Genomic DNA, 18012 nt, shown 5'->3' with positions numbered 1-18012 from the left:
AATTTAGGGGACATTCAGTCTGTCTTCACATACTAGAACTTCTGTTAGATCCCAGAGGGTTGGCACCTACCTATCTTACTCATTCCAGCATCCCCAGCGTTTAGCTTTTTACTGCCTGCCACATAGAAAGGATTCAAAGTTTGTTATTAAATTGAATAAATGTGCTGATGATCAGCACCCTAGTTCCCTGGTTTAATCCAATTAGGCCACACAATAAACTTTTGGAATCCTGTTCGTGGACTGCTCTTTCCATCTACACTCCAAGTTGCTCTAACACAGGGATCTTGTCTATCTCACCAACTTGGTAACTGTTGTCTGTTGAAGTTAGACGTCAGTATTGTGTTTAGTGTTAAGGGGAAAAAACTGGAAATACAAGATATAACAGTATTGCATTGCTGGAAAGACAGAAGAATACTAACACTAAAGCGGGGCGAAGATTCCAGTGTCTTGAACTCACACTCCAGATTTTCCGCGAACCGATTGCCTTAGCAAATTCGTGGAACGCCGGCCCCCCAAGCCCCGCCCACCTCCCGCCCCTCGCCACGCCTCACTCTGCGCCCGCCTACTCTATGCACTTACTTCCGCCCCAGGCTGCCAGCTGCGACCTAGAGTCCTACCGTCTCTACCCGTATTGGTATTGCCTGACTGAAAATAAGGAAGAACATAATCGCAGTTAGAAAAATATTCTTCCATACGATCCATGCTTTAGTCTCAGAGCTTGAAATGTAAAAGAAGTAGCTCTTTGTAACTTGTAGGCTCCGCCTAGCTCGAACAACAGGAGCCGATTTTCAGGCAGTGCCTTAGACAACAGCAACTTTGGAGGTCCCCAGTTTGCTGAGGGAGACGTGGACCTGAGTGGGGCGGTGCGTTCCCGGGCACGGCAGAGGAAGTGGGAGGCCAGGCGGAATTGGCGGGCATCTCCGCCCGGAGCGGCTCCACCATGTAAGTGTTTTTTGACCCCGATTCCAACCCCTGGTCCCGCTGCACGACTTTAACTCTCTCCCGCTCTCCTCCTCAGGTCGAAGGTTTCCTTTAAGATCACGCTGACGTCGGACCCGCGGCTGCCTTACAAAGTGTGAGTAGCCTGGCGGCGGTGTGGCTTGCGGGTTAGGGGGGACCAGGCTGGCCTCCAGATCCTCTCCCACCCCAGCAGGCTGCATGCCGTCCCTTTTCCCCTCCCTCGCTCTTCCTGGAGCCTCCCCCATCCCCCTCGAGCCTGAGAGGCGACATCCCGCGCCCGTTGCACTGAGTGTCAGCTCCCCCCGGCGCGAGGGAGCAAGGGCGTGTGACTGGAACGTGGTGACCTGTCCACGGGACTCCCTGGGTGGGTGTTGGAGCGGGAGGACGTGTAGACGACTCTAATGATTTGCTGGGGTCCTTAAGGAAGTCCCTATCTGCTCCTGATTGGAAGGGCCTTTTGCCGCTTTGACCAGCTGTTACAGGAAGGGGAAGACAGCCCAGTTCAGATTCTGAAATTACTTGAACGTTTATCACTGTCCGTCTTCTGATTCCGTGTGAGTGACTCAACAGTAGGACGTCACGAAGTAATGAGCTTCAAGTCAGACACTTATTATGTTGGGATTTAATAAAGTGTGATTAGTAGGGATGGGAAATGCAGAAATAGGGCAGTTTATCCACGCGAGGCCTTTTTTTCTCCTTTAGCAGTTGAATGATGGATTGGCACGGCCTCAACTACATATTCATCCGGAATTTTCTCTGATTTTAGATAAACATTATTGCAGCTGGAAGTCGCATAAAATGCGGCAAAGGACAAGACTTCAATAGGATTTTAAGCATAGTTAATATAGTTAATATCGAGACCTACTTAACCAAGCTGTTAGCAGTTGTCAGCCTCAGTGACTTAACTATCTATGACCCATGCAACTCCTACCCTTAACCTGTTTCCCATGCAACTCCTACTGTTAAGCTTTTTTGATCATTTGATCTCTAGATGAATCTTTTTTTCACCTTATCTCAAATATACATGGTTACAGCCTAAAACCTTAAGGTCTTTTTCCGTAACTGCTCCAGCTAAGGTGTCATTTTCAAGTATGCTCTTGTGGATGACCACATATTCTTCTTACATCTAATTTACTCTAATATTTCAGAGTAATGAATTAAAAGGAATTAATTCATTGATCAGACTGCTTTTTAAATCTGTCACTACCCTCTCCCCCCTGCTTTACCCGGTTCCTTTTCTTACCCTCCTAGAGTCCATGGTCTGGTCATTCTGTCTGGTGTCCACTCACCTCAACTCTGGTGTTCTCCTCTCCCCAGTATGTTTTGCTTGGTGAAACATCCAACTCTGAGCTCAACCACCATGTTCTCTGTACATAGCTGAATGTCTTTAGAGAAAATTACACAATTAGGCTGATGGATTTTATGTAAAATTCACAACTATGCTCAATAGTACCTAATGCTCTGCTACCGTTCCCAGGTTTGCTTATTTTTCTTTTTATTCTCTGAAAGAATTTAAAAATCTATTCATACTTTTTACAATGCTTTTCCCTTTTTCCGAAGCCATCAGAGGAAAATTCATCTTTCCATCATCACGTCTATAAAGCTACTACTATGTCTATAAACCCATAGTTTCTGTCCACCATCCTATTACAAAGGAAAACATGACTTTATTCCTATGAAAACCAGCTGTACCACTTGGGCTCTGGATCTCATCTATTTTAGTCTTCTCAAGATTAAAGTAGATGGAGTCCAGAGATTCCTCTCTCCTCATCATCTTTGATTTCTCCCTTTATACTGGGTTATTCTCGTCAATGTATAAATATTCTCTAGAAAAAAAGTGAGAAGGTGGGAGAAAGGACAGAGTAGGACAGCAGTAGTATCTGTAAGAGTGCCTGGAATTTTGTACCAGTTCAATTAATATTGGTGACTGAGTGAATATAATAGGCATACCTAGTGTTTGGTGTGTGTATGTATGATCTGTATATGGGTGTGTGTGTATATAAAATACGTATAACGTGTGTGTGTATGTGTGTGTGTAAGGTTAGTTATGCTATATATCCTATTCAAAGTAATTGGTAACTAGTACTTGGGTACTATTAAATGCAATTTTTAAAATTTATGGGAGAACATGCTTTGACTTTTTAATGTTACTTTTCACTTGCCAAGCCAGTAAATATTTGCTTTGATAGAAAAATGTCCTTTGGGCGCCTGGGTGGCTCAGATGGTTAAGCGTCTGCCTTCAGCTCAGGTCATGGTCCCAGGGTCCTGGGATCGAGTCCCGCATCGGGCTCTCTGCTCCTTGGGAGCCTGCTTCTCCCTCTGCCTCTCTCTCTCTCTGTCTCTGATGAATGAATAAATAAAAAAAAAAATCTTTAAAAAAAAAAAAAGAAAAGAAAAATGTCCTTTGAGTTTCTAGCATTACTAATAGTTGAATTCTAAAAAGGATGTTTCAGTTCCTTATTTATTCTGGGGGATGTCAGAGTTTTTACTGTTTTTTTTTTGTTTGTTTTTTTGTTTTTTGATAGATTCGCTCTTGGTATTGCCATTAGGTTATAGAAATGTTCAGTCAAATGTTCTCTTGTATATATGGGATGAATTAAATGTAGCTTTGACTTTTTCAGTCTGATTCCTATCTTTCATTCTCATTCCCACCTCTTCTCTCGCCTTCCTTACTACCATAATTACTTAATCAAAGCTTCAGTCAATGTTCACATATTGACAAGGGAGCCCTTTAGTCCTCTCTGCTTTTACACATGTTCTTTTCTGTGTTTGGATTGTAGTCTTGGGACCACGACTTCTGGACAAACAACACCCTTTAATAATCAGAATGTCACCTCAGTAAAGATTTCTGTAATTGTCGGGGGAGTTCATCTCTCCCTTCTTCAGTTTCCTATAGAAACTTCATTCTCAGTTCTTTATAATAGCACTTGTCAAGTGTTGTCATATTTGTTTACATGTAATATTTATTAGACAAAATTTACTAGTAATTTACTTTAAAAATTCCTCTTAATATACAGAATAATTCCCATTTATTCAAACCACCAGTGTAGTGTTTAAGCGCCAAATTTGCAAAATGATGCAACTGGCAAACAAAACAAATTCAAATCTAGATAAAATTTGTGGAGTTGCCTAACTGCCAGTCCCTCTGATTTTTCTGCCACTTAGAACATGCACTGAAATACGTTTTCATTTGACTATTTTATTGGGTTATCTTTGGACAGTCTCACCAATTTAAAATACAGGTAGAAACATATTTTAATGAATATCAGTATGACATTTAGGTATGTATTACAGGGACATTTCCTGTCTGCAGTTCACAAGTGAATTGAAACCCTAAGGTTTTAAGAGTCCCTTTGAAGCACAGTTTCAGGAAATTGAATCTCAGTTTCCAAACTGTAAATGTACTACAGAAATACTTGCCAAGTACAATTCCCTACTTTGTATACTTCACATTCCCATTTTAGCAGATGCTTTTTAAACAAATGGCTATCCTTTAGAGTTTTGTTTCTGTTGTCTCCAAAACAACAAGGAAAGAAAAGGGGAGAAAAATGTCCACTTTCACTCTTGAGTGGTGTTTTGGGGAAGTAGAACGGTGGCAGCCAAGAATCTCCTACTGGAAGTCATTATAATGTGTTGTGGCAGCTAGTGATTTTTATATTCAGTGATCTGTAACTAAGTGAAGAAGTGGGACACATACCTAAGATGTCACATAATGGAAATTTATTACAACATTAAGGAACAATACTCTGGTGACAAATAGAGAGGTTTCAAAGAGAAATGTTGGCTTGCCAGTCACTTCCCTGGTTTGAAAGATCATCTGTTTTACAGTCTTGAGTCATTTTTATTTATTTCACATTAGGAACTTTTTATGTGTTTTTTTTTAACTTCTTTGTTTTTAAGTGTTTTCTTAGGGTATAATGTCAATTCTATTTTTAGTTTTTAAATTGGAAAATTCATACAGATTGACCATTTATCGGTAATCTTTCATATACTTAACACAGTACAAGTTAGTAACAAAATCACACATTACTCTACAAAATGTTATTTCAGATTGTATTAAGCCTTTTTTCTAATGATGATATAAAGGTAGAAAATCACTTCACATTTTGTCATAGTGAACATACTCATTTACACCAATTTAATCTATTTCAGACTTGATTATTAAGAGTGCACTGGAAAGTTCATGAGAAGGTTAAGCTAGACTCTTACAATGAAAGCGATGATCTTCCTGCATCAGGTGCAGAGGTGTTTGGACTGGAGGTGGTAAAGTGGACTGATGACTAAGGAGAAATGTGACTTTTTGAAATCCATTTGTGGAAACCAGCAGCCTATATGCTAGAACTTTTTGTATCCAAGTATTACAAATATATAAGGTTTCACCTATATGGGTTAATTTTCAGGTGGAGCTGTGGGCATCATCTCAATTAGGAAACTAGTTGCTTTTTTTTTTTTCATTTTAAAGTTAATGAGCATAGTGTGCAGTCAAAATAGACAACCTTCAGCCTCAAAAAAGTTTTGTCCAGGTCTACCACATTAGCCAAAATAAGGAACGAGGGGCTTTAAGAATAATCAGCTTTTTAAAAAATTCTTTTTAATTCTTCTTGCAGACTTAGTGTTCCTGAAAGTACACCTTTCACAGCAGTCTTAAAGTTTGCAGCAGAAGAAGTAAGTGTAGAAATTGGAACAACCTGTATGGAATGCAGTTTACTGGTATCTTTTTCAAAAGTCTTTAAATTTGCGGGGCGCCTGAGTGGCATAGTTGGTTAAGCGTCTGATTCTTGGCTTCAGCTCCGGTTTGATCTTAGGATCATGAGATCGAGCCCTGATCTGCTTCTCTCTCCCTCTCCTCTCTTCTCTCTCTCTCAAATAAATAAATAAATCTTAAAAAAAAAAAGAAAAAGTCTTAAATTTTGCATGTACTCTGACCTACCACTTCCATGCGGATTCATTACTAGGTTAATGCTATCAAAAAGTTAAGCCCTACTTACAGAAGTAAGTGAATGGAAGTTAAGACTTAATAGAAGTAGGGAAAGTGAGTTAAACAAATCCCTGTTTAATGCATCCATTGAAAATTTTAAGGAAAAGTTTTACTGAAATTGAAAAGGTTTGAGGATATGGGAATTTTTTTAAACAGCAACATTATTTTACAGTGTAGTCCGTAAACCTGTTTTTACTCATTTTGATTCTCAAATTAGAATTTTTTAATGTCTTTATCATATTTCTCAAGTTTTTCTGTATGAGCATGTCAACTGGTTGCTTTTAAAAGTGTGTAGTCTTTTAAAGCATTTTGGGTTTTTGGTTCTTAAGAAATAAGATTTTTTTCATCCGGAGTTATCAGATGCATCCATAAAGCAGCTCTTTGGACATAACACTACAAGAGTAGCTTGGTCTGGTGGAAATGGCATAAAATGTGACTTGTGAGACGTTTAATTGTGTCATTAATTATTTGTGTGATATGGGCAAACCTCCCAATTTCTCTTTTCTTCAAATTTCATATCCTGTAAAGTGGGAGTAATTAATATCTATCCTTCCTGTCTGATTAAATGATTCTGAGTAAAAATATAATTGCATTTACTGATATTTTGTGAAGTTAAAAGTGCTGTACAAATCTAGAGTAACTCAAATCCAAATGTTTTGATTCAGAATCTTCGAAAAAGTTTGTAGTCACAGAAGAATAATTTTAGTAACTAAATAAACTGGCTTAACCCATAATCCTACCCTGAATTTAAGTTATTAATGGAATATCAGCCAACACATCAGTAGTTACAGATACTGTGCAGGACCACTGACATCATTTATCACTCCTTCATAATTGAACTGAGAAGTGGTAGTACTTGTTTTATAGTCAGTTTTAATCTTTTTCACCCATATAGAATAACTAAAAAGGAAACAAATCTGAGTACAGCATCAGCATTACTTTCTGCTGCACAGATCACCTGCAAGAATTATTCCTGGTCCTGGGGCATAGCAGATCCCACAAATTGTAATTTAAGAAGTATGTCAATTTGAGCTATAATTAATATTTTATTATTATATTTTGTAGTTATATGTGTTCTTTGTAAGGCAAAGGCATTGTTGTGATCTTGGTCTTCTGGTGAAAGTATAAAAAAATTACAACAGACATGCAATAGAAAATAATCTTACAAATTTCACATAGCTGCTTATATGTATTGAGATTTTAATGTAGCTTATAACCGTTGATGAATTGCTGGTGTTACACCTTTAGAAAGGTTATGACTTTCAGGCAGCAATGAGAAGGACTTTCACAAGATGAGGCATTATAGGATCTTACAGTGAAGACAAGAGTTGACTTGACAAACTGAGTCTGTGGATTTAAATCCCTAGTAAAATCTCTTAATAAAAAAATAAGAAAATTCCCCAATAGGAGTAAGAATTAATTTAAGTAGTAAGTTGTGAAAACCTGAGAATAGCCTTTTAACATTCTAAGTTAACAAGATTTAGGGGTCTGAGAAAGAAAAGAAATGAAAATTTAGGAGCATGAAATACTTTGCATCCAGAAGGAAACTTGTCAGTCGTGTGGGGTGAACATAATAGTTGCTAAATTTTACATCACTAGTGATGCTTCCCAGATTTCTGCTAAACTGTTGCTACTACATTCTGGAAAAGGGAGTAATTATGTCAGCAGTTGCTTATGGTTTTTAATGTTCATAAATATGCTGCCACTATATGGATGTGACTAAAAATGCATAGCTTATCCTAAAATGGACATAATCTAAGAATAAGACAGTAGGGTAACTAGAAACTTTGTAATCTCAAATTTTAGAAATCTGAGATGTTTTATTAAGTATTACAATCTCTATAAATAACTTTTGAAGTATTTTAATATTAAAGCACATTTTGAAGTTATTTTAAGTTAGGTTTATTTAAATTTTTTAAATCTTTAAAGGACATTTACAAATAAAAATAGACCATATAGACTGTGAAGTTAATGTGTTTATTAGGTGCATAATCCAGTAACAGGTATTGTTCTCATGCATAGTTAAATTTTTATTTTAAAACTTGATTCTTTAATTTATAACTTAAACTTTTAGTTGTTTTTAACTATGTATATGTGGCTATTATAAATACCCAGAGCAGCATTTCCCAGAATACTTTTCCAAGGCCACTAGAACCACCAAAACAACAACAACAACAACAATGAAAAACTAGAATTAGTGGCCAAAGAGTATGGGAAATACTTTATTCACCATTTCCTTCTTGACATTAAATCAACTATATTAGCTGCATATTAGCTGATTTTGAAAAGAATACTACTTTAGTGTTTTCCAGATTTATTTGATCACAAAACTCAACTGTAATATCTATAAAACTAGTCTATAAGCATAGAAGTACTTAATAAATATTTGTTAGATAAATGAATGAACTTACGAGTACATGAACACATTTTGACAACTGCTGGTCTCAAGAGAATTAGGACTTCTCCCTTTAGCTACCAATAAGTTCCATACCACATTTTGTTGATTCAGAAAACAAATCTTTTTACACCTCTGGAAGTAGGTCAGTGGAGTCTTACTCTCACTATTAGCCAAGTGGCAGTCACATAATTGTCTAGTTGACATCATCTGCACCCACTTGAACTTACTTGTTATTTCCTGGTGGCATAATTAGACTGTTGCAAACCTGTGAAATCTAAGTCAGCAATATATTCAGAGGAGAATTTGAGGAAGGAATTTGAGCTTTGGTTGGTCTTCCATTAAATACAAGATAACATTTGTTTGATCTTACTGCTTCTACAGAGAAATTTTAGGAATGTTCGAAGCAAGTGGTTTGCTTTTATTTTTGATTATGAAAGAGAGTTACGTATGATAAAAGTAGCATGTCTCAGTCTGAAAGAGTAAACATCGATCGTAGATTTATTGACAGTGTTTTTCTTTTTCTGTAATGCATAAAATAAGATGCATTTTCCAATCCCTGGTGTCCTGCATGCAGTGAAATGCAGTATTTAGAAAAAAATACTGTTCATTAAATATAAGCCAATTAATAGTATTTTCTTTGATGACATTATTTATCCTAAAAGATAAATCACATTTTAGGATTATAGAATTGATTGTATATACCCCATCCTTGCTAGCCATCTTTTATAGTTTATGTATATAAATATTTATATATTTTTTATATAAACTTTCACAAAGATACAAAATAATTTTTTTCCTTTTTCTCCTTTTTAGTTTAAAGTTCCTGCAGCAACAAGTGCAATTATTACCAATGGTAAGAAATCATTTTAAAACTATTACCTCAGAGCTATAGAAATTGTTTTAAAAAGTCAAACTAATTAAAATCGACTTAAAAAGGCCAAAATTAATATTAACATAAATGATATACATAATTGTAAATACTAAGTCAAGGTATTGTCCATAATGAGCTCTTTTCAGTTTATTTATGCTTCTGGTATTTTATAGCACTTTACAATATCTTGTGTCCTTACCACTTCATGCCAGATTATTACTAAAAATAACTTTTCCCTTTATTTAACAAGGTGTGTTGTAGTTTTTTAATAAGTTGTAGATGCTTTTAGAATATAAGAAGTTAAATGGGAATGTACCTTTGCTATAGCTTTTTATTGCTTTCCTGTAGTAAACTATTTCTTATAAGCTTGAAATAATGAGGATTTTATTCAATTAGATCTATAGTTTAAATTCTGAATATCTTAGAATACTAGTAATGATTGTGATGGAACTAGCCCTGTGAGAAGATACTGAAATAAGATGAAGGGTAAAGATTGCGGGAAGGCCTTCACGATCTTGCAAAAATACAAGGTAGTATTTGTTGGTGCTCGCCAGTGGTTCAGGTGCAGTTAGGATAGTCTAAGAGAACATGCGTTTAATGCACGGTAGCACGCTTTAGTTTAGATACGACAGGATTTCTCATTCTGAAACATTCTGTATGCTGTCATATTGCAGTATTTCTCTACCTGACCTACTTTCCAGAAAGTTTTAGATTTACAAATTAGCTGTTAGGAAGTGCTTTGTAAACTTTCATCAGGTGTCACTGCAACTTGAATTAAATGACTTTGGGGCCTCTCCTGGGGAGATTTTATGCCTTGGGAGCAATATGTTAATGACGAAGGACATAACCTAAAGTGCTTTTGACTTTATTTTTCACTGGGTGTGGTGTGGTAAAATACATTGTCTTCCATGGAACTTATCAGGATCATGGCATTGACAGGTGTTCTTGTCTAGCCCAGCAATATGTGTAAATGCATAATAATAACGGATATTTATTTCAACATATTTCAACAGGTAACTTACTGAAAGATTGGTTATTCGTGTTTTTGGATTTAAATTGTCTGGCTTGTGCCTGTATACATAGTAACGACAAATCTCTTGTTACATTAAACCATTTTAGCTTTAGAAATAAAACCACTTAGATAATTTTATAACTTCTTTTCTAGATGGAATAGGAATAAATCCTGCCCAGACTGCTGGTGAGTATTTGTCTGAAACTCACGGACATGTGGGTGGGGCTCTGCGTGTCAGTTGATACTGAACATGTGATTCATTCTAATTAGACTAGATAGGGTTTTTACCAGGATAATAGCTATTTTTTAAGGGTTATGTAGGAGTCTTTACCTGTGTCTTGGAGTAATTTGTTTTGTTATGGGTATCAGTTATATATGCTTTTGGCTACAAGTAAGAGAAAACCTCACTAATAAGCATTAAAAGATGTTTTTTAATACATGGAACCAAAAGTGACGGTAAGATCGTACTCTTTCGGGAATGATTTGGACCTACCTTTATATGATAGTGGTGAGGTAGTCCATGGGAAGTGCTTACAAGTCTGCATTATCCGTAGTAAGCATTCAGGAAGTGCTGTTAACTGTTATTTTTAAAAAGTACAGTCTTTCAGGGGACTTAGTCCACACTCAGAGCTTCAGACTTGGTATTATACAGTGCTGTATATTGATGTCCTAACAAGCAGGCAAAGTAAAAGTGATCTTAAACTTTTTAATAGGTAGTTTTATATTTTTTAGATGTACCTTTTTTTGGCTATAATCTAAATACAGTGTTTTAAAATTAAGCATGTGTTAATATAATGTGATCTCTATTTGAGCAGTAGTTATGTTTAAATCATTCTAAAGTACTTCTGTATTATAAAAAAATTATATTGTCCTCATAAGGCCTTGGAATTGAAATTTAACCGTATAGAAAATGAAGAGGGATTTAAAATTGTAATTTTTTTTTTAAGATTTTATTTGAGAGAGAGAGAGAGCGAGCATGAGAGGGGGGAGGGTCAGAGGGAGAAGCAAACTCCCTGCCGAGCAGGGAGCCTGTTGAGGGACTCAGTCCTGGGACTCTAGGATCATGACCTGAGCTGAAGGCAGTCGCTTAACCAACTGAGCCACCCAGGTGCCCTAAAATTGTAATTTTTTTTTTTTTTACTTAAATCAATAGTTTTAAGTATATAATGTTATTAAATTAAAAAGATTATTGAGAATCATGAGGAATTTTATTGTGGAGATGTCTTTAAACTTCAGTTTAAAGGTTTTATTTCTTCTTGCTGTAGAAATGTTCAGTAGTTCATACTAATTTGAGTTACCGCTTATTGTAACATGCTGCCTGTTGTATTACCCTTAAAAGTTGAAATCTGCATATCATGGGGCGTGAAGAAAATTTCAGCAAGCAGTTGAGCAAAAATAGGTCAGATCAGGTTTCTAAACCTCTGTCATTTGTGGTAATTTAGATTTACTATTCTTGGGGCGCCTGGGTGGCTCAGTTGTTAAGCGTCTGCCTTCGGCTCAGGTCATGATCCCAGGGTCCTGGGATCGAGTCCCATATTGGGCTCTGCTCAGTGGAGAGTCTGCTTCTCCCTCTGTCATTCCCCCTGCTTGTGTTCCTTCTCTCGCTCTCTTTTTCTCTGTCAAAATAAATAAATAAAATCTTAAAAAAAAAGATTTACTATTCTTTCTGTCCTCAGATATTTTATTGTGTATTAAATTAGCAAGTATTGATGGTTAAATTACATTGTTGTTTGCTGAGTGTATGCATTAGCACTTTTGTGGCTAGTGTTCTTATTTAAAATTTTCAGACATTTGGTTGGGTTGTGAAGATATGAGAGGAATGGGAACAAGCCTTAAAAAGCTTGGAGTTAGATTCTGAAAATATCTGAGCTTCTGTACCTACTTACTTTACACTTCTTTGTATCTTGTATTATGATCGTTGTTGGAATGTTAAGATAACTTGTCATTTTTTAAATACCTAACTTTATGTTTTGTTTGTTTGTGTAGGAAATGTTTTCCTAAAGCATGGTTCAGAACTGCGAATTATTCCTAGAGATCGTGTTGGAAGTTGGTAATATCTGCTACCTGGAACATAAGATGACCTTTCCAAATAAATATTGGTATTGTTGTAAAACTGAAATCAGCCATTTAAAACACTATGAAAACACCAGTAGTTGATGAAATAATGAAGGGTGACTCTGTGCCTTCTTGTTATTCACACTCTTCCTGTGAAGAGGGACTGCTTATGCATAGAGGGTATCATCTCCACAGAAGATCATAGCCTGTCATTGCTACCTCACAACACACAGGTAGTTCATTCGGGCTCAGTGGATTATCCAGCTGTGTTTTGTAAGTGGTGGATGCTTCTGATAGCTCTTTCTGAGAACATTTGGAAAATTAAAGTTTACTGAATCTTCCTATTTGTCTGAGTTAAACATTTAAAAGGACTATGGGTCATACATGGCAGTTTGCTTGATAGCATCTGACTTACACACTTAAAAATAGTTGAATTCTCAATTGTATATTGTTCATGATAAAGGATATAGACATATCAATGAATACGTAACTATCTTTAACTTTTTATCATTTAGGTTTTCTTAAGTTTCAAACTATATCAGAGACTCCAAAATTGAATTTTTTGATCTAGCCCTTTTGTGTAAAATTGATACCTCACACCAAAGAGTTTTAACTATGATCTTGCAGAATCCACTACTTGGTAAGAATTGAGAATAAAGTTAGAAGCGTTCTTTGCTAAGTTACGTATCCTTTGTCAGTCTCCGAATACAACCTTTACAACAGGAATCCTCAAGAAATTCTTGTCTTATTGTGAGGGTAATATTTCTAAATAGCATTCAGGAAGAGAGTATTGGAAAGATCTGGAATTCATAACAGAGCTCTAGGAAATGCTAATTGGAAATGCTGATTATTATACTTACTAAAGACCCAACATTTAAGGAGGTGTTAAGTTTAGTCACTCAAGTGAGTAAGAAGTCAGGAAAGGGATCCTGGGGAAACCCCAATGACCAGTTTTCTAGTAAGGAGGAAAGAAACAAAAGACACAGTGAAGGGGAACAGAAAGCTGTAGCAAAGCATCACAGAAAAAGCCAACTGGATTGGCAAAAGTGCAGTGTGTGTTGTGGAGAACGAAGGGGAAAAGAAAATATCTGACATTGTCAGAAGGAGCAGAAGGCAATTAGAGAAAGCAGAGTGTAGGCTTTGTCAACACACAGACTTCAGAATTCCCCTTATGATAATCTAAAGAATGATATGCATAAGAGAAGATTTTATTTGCCCTTACAGAGGAAATCAGTATCTATGCAAATCTTGAAAGATGAAAGGAAGGCTCATAGTGATGCAGAACCAGTGCTTGGCCTGCTGCTATATACTGGATGGTGAGCTCCCTGGAGGCAGGCTTTGTGTTTGTCTTGCTCTTTTTAGACCTGGAAATGTAGTAGGCTTTCAGTAAGTGCTTGCTGAATTATTCATGAATAAATTATCTCTAAGACCAGTTTTTATCTAAGCGTGTGTCAATTATCTTCCCTGTCATAGGTGTTAGGTTCATTGGGAAAAAAATGTATAAGGAGATGCAACCGGGTCAGCATCTCAAGGGTGACATTGGTAGTTAAATTTAAGAAATTAACCAGATATTGTCATATATTTGACAAATGAACAGTAAGATTCTGAATTGTAAATGTTGAAAAGTATGCTTCTAATATTTGGGGAGTTTTTATTTTTCTAAACAAAACTGATGCTCAAACACCCCAGGTTCTTAACATCATTAAGCCTCAGTTAACCAGAAATTTATGAATACCCATTCTCTGAATTTTTAAATTTAGGTTAGATTTCCCTCCATCCTGTTTGTACAATGCAATCTGCCTGCTGTGTTACATAAGTTATGATGTCCTGTGCCATAAAGTAATTTAATATTTTTGTTCTTTGGTTTTGAAAGTTTTGTTATAGTAAGTCCTTAAATTAAAAACATTTCCTAAAGAACTGGATATTTGTTATTAAATAAATGTGATCTGTAAGTTCTTTGTGCAGAATGTTTTGAAGTATCGTATTTTGTTTAAATACACTATTGGTACATAATTAATATCTTAGGGAAATACATTTTGTCATACTGTAAACTGTATTGTCTACTCTTACTTCATTATTAAAGCTCCTAATCAGCACACCTGTTGAGCCAGTGTATAACAAATGTTGCAAAAAAAGGTGGGGGGGTGGGGCAAAGATGATTAATCACCATAAGTCATAGAAATGAATATATACTTCCAAATGCCAGTCCTTTTTCAGGAACAAAAAAGAGAGCAATTACAGTAATTGTGTAGGCTGATATGTTCCAAACCTAAGTGATTATCAGAGCCACCTAGAGAATTAAAAATACGGATATCTAGAAATCACCCCTAAAGTTTTGAATCCTTAAATCTGGTATATCATAGAAGAATCTGGTATCACCTCCTGGTGATACTTGTTGTGCAGCTGGGTTTGAAAATGATAAGGCCAACCTTTTCACTTTGTAGATGAGCAAAATTAAGTCCAAGGGGTAGAAGTGACTAGGATATGTTCTAGAATCTTGGAAAGTGTACATCCACTTCTTGGTTCTCTAGTAGCTGACTAAGTTCAGAGACACTAGCTAACAGTCTCTCTCACTGGTAGTAAAACCTCATTTTAAAGTGTTTATATAATAGTTTTTGTGGATATTTTATTTCTTAAAATTATTCGAAAGGAAAGTTAATGGGAAGAAAATTCAATCCCCTTTAAGGCCTCCTCTCCCCAAATTAAGATATTAAAAATATTTACCATGTCTTCTACCCAAGGCATTGAAATATTTTTGAACTTGGAAGCATTAATACACTTTAATGGAGCAGTTCTGAATTGACTGTTCAGTGTTCCCAAGGCTGTTTATAAAGCAGCAGGTTACATAGGTAAATTACATGTATACATATATATATAGATGTGTGTGTGTGTCTATATACATATGAATATATATTACTTATGTAGTTTGTGGTTCTATATGTACATACACATGTATATATGATTTACATAGGTAATTCACCCAAAAGAAATGTATTGAACATCTATGTGTCAAAGATTTTGATATACTTCCTCATTCTTCACAATTCCAAATTATCCCCATTTTACAGAAGAAGAAAGGCTTAAGTAGGTTGAGATTTGGATTTGACCCCTTTTATGACTTTGGAACTCTTCACATCATACAAGGAGAATTTTTAGTATCTTTTTTTCTCCACAATATACCAAATCTGTATCTGTATTGAATTATAAATTTAAAAATAGAAAATGTCTAGGACTTCAATTCTTATTTCAGAGTACTTAATGTGTGTGTAATAATCATGAATGGCATTACACTTCAATACGTGGGGTAAATTTGATGGTGTAAATGTGGTAAAATTATAGGACATTCAGTAAAAGTCAGTCAAAGATAATTATGAATCTGGTGCTACACCATAGGCTGGCACAGTGAGAGCAGGACTGTGGTGCCATATTCATCAGCTTCATCAGACAATTTATGTTCCTATCATTTTATGTATCTTGCAGATGCAGCTACAAGATTGGTACCCTGCTCTTCTGACCAGATTGTTGCCCATAAGGCCCTCCAATACAGAAATTCTGGAACTACCCTCTGATAATACTAGAGATAGATCATTATTTAAATCAGGCTGTGTAGTTAAACCATTCTATTTGAAATAAACATTCTCAAAAGGTTTAGCCTATCCAATCTATTAGCTACAGCCTCCAAATTGCCTAAGCCAGGTATTTGGGACTCATTAGATTTTTTTTTCCTTTTCTTTTGCCATAGCAAACCCATCACAAGATTCTATTCCATTTACAAAATATGTCCAAGATCTGTAATTAAAGCCCTCATCCTCTCATAAATGCTATTAGAAAAGCTTGTAGTCTCGGTTCCCTCTTTCACGCTGTTGTTGTAATGAGGTTTTTGGCATGGAAATACGATTGTGTAGTTCCACTAGTCAAAATCCTGCTGAATAAAAATCTATATATGACATGTGAGAACCTTCATGAACTGCTCTTCGTTCAGAGTCATCTGGTACCACGACTGATTTGCACTGCAGCTACACTGAACTACAGATATTTATTATCTCCATTGTGCCATGGTCTCACACCTCCATGCCTCTACTTTCTCCAGTGGTCCTCCTGAAAAATCCAGGATTGATTCTTCAAGTTTAAAAGCTGGGGAGCCTTTCCTCACTCCTCCCGAGCAGAGCTAGGTTGTTTAACTCTCCAAGCAACCATTGCATTTTGGACATTCCCCCATTGTAGCAATTGTTAAATACAGAGTTATATTTGTCTCTGATTTAAAGTATAAGTTTTATAAAAGTGTAAGATTGTGATTGAAACAGGATTTCCGAATTACCTTGCCCATAATAGATAGTAAATACTTTATGATCAAAAGACTACAGAAGAGAATAAAAACTTTGAAAATCGCAACAATTTGTGGCTCATGCCTAATAAATTCTTTTGCTAGAATATTTGGTTAATGAATATATTCCTCACCATTTCTTGTAGTAGAGAATTTACTCTTGACTCAGAAATGAATTAATCGCTCTTCTAAAAGTGAAAAGCATTCTCCCATTTTTAACAAATATATATTAATTATTAGCTGTATCAAGGGAATTGCTAAATGCTGGAGATGAAATATAATCAAGACTCATTTCCTTTTCTTTGGATCCCCAAAATTTACACATTTCAGAAACAGCAAAATCTGAAGATGTAATTACATGGAAATAAAGATGTTTATCAAGCCCTTTTTTAATGTGCTGGGCACAGTGCTAGGCACTTCACCATCATAATCTCATCCTTAATCTCTGTACAAAATGCTGATGTTAATTTTTTTTTTTCTTTACTGTTAAGAAAGCCAAGATTTAGGTTAATGTGTCCAAAGTTAGAAGGAAATTGGCTCCTAGGGCTATATGATTATGAAGTCTACCCCCCAAATCATTACATGTTTGCTATCATTTTCCTAGAACTATATTGAAATATTTCTCCAAGATGAAAAAGGGTACTTCACAGGTTGCTTTTGAACATTTCTGTGATCTCACTTGGCTTGAAAAATTTAACATTCAATAATCTGTATAGACGCACTTAGACTCTTTTTCAGTATATATATATATATATATATATATACACACACACACACACAACAAAGAATTGTGAACATTCGAGAAGTAGGTTTATGGCTCTATAATCTGCTTTGCTATACAGAGGGTGTTGTGGTAATTTTGTCTTTGGATGCAAAACAGCGGCCAAGGTTGGCAGACGAATGCAGAGAGCCAGTTTTTGGCATAAATCTCTTGATTTTCTGGCAAAACTCGTTAGCAATGTAAAAACTGTTATTGAGAGCATATTGTGATGATGCATCATGTCAATATTTGTTTGGCTGTGTAACACTGTGGATTTAATAAATTAATTCTTAAATGTACAATTTACAACTGATGAGCTGTTTTAGAAATAAACTGTATGTGGTACGTGTTGTCAGTGCCACAAACATTTTGATGTCTCAAAGACTTGCCTCTCTGATTTTCTAGATAAATGTATGGATGGATTAGGGCTCATTAAATTAGCCTTCAGTGTGCAAATTAAGCAGGAATGAGTAAGTAAATGAGTGAGTCACAGAGGCCTTAATCCTTTGTGACTTCTGTCATAAATCCATTATTATCTGCTAGACTGTTTTACTCAGCATTCTCAGTTTGGGCATAGAGTTAGAAAATGCCTAAAAAAAATTGTTGAGTTACTAAATCATTTTTTGTATGCTTATTTTCTTGGTATAGGAGAGC

The 18012-nt window shown here is 35.8% G+C and overlaps 1 protein-coding gene across 2 annotated transcripts; it reads left to right on the top strand.

The window, feature by feature from the left end:
- Positions 1-632: 632 nt before the first annotated feature.
- Positions 633-16669, top strand: UFM1 (ubiquitin fold modifier 1). Of its 2 annotated transcripts, XM_045869358.3 has the most exons (7): positions 633-942; positions 1019-1075; positions 5568-5625; positions 9150-9189; positions 10373-10405; positions 12206-12269; positions 15755-16669. In XM_045869358.3, coding segments are annotated over exons 1-7 (255 nt in total). In that variant the 5' UTR covers positions 633-940; the 3' UTR covers positions 15756-16669. The 2 variants fall into 2 exon arrangements, with proteins under 2 accessions (XP_045725314.1, XP_045725313.1); XM_045869357.3 differs by lacking the exon at positions 15755-16669 and having other exon boundaries at positions 652-942; positions 12206-12614.
- The last annotated feature ends 1343 nt before the right edge of the window (positions 16670-18012 follow it).

Source organism: Mirounga angustirostris, unplaced genomic scaffold (genome assembly GCF_029215605.1).
Source record: "Mirounga angustirostris isolate CCGP_5_RB_7025 unplaced genomic scaffold, mMirAng1.0.hap1 SCAF_3, whole genome shotgun sequence".
NCBI classification, from domain to species: Eukaryota; Metazoa; Chordata; class Mammalia; order Carnivora; family Phocidae; genus Mirounga; species Mirounga angustirostris.
This window is presented reverse-complemented; position numbering and strand designations above follow the sequence as displayed.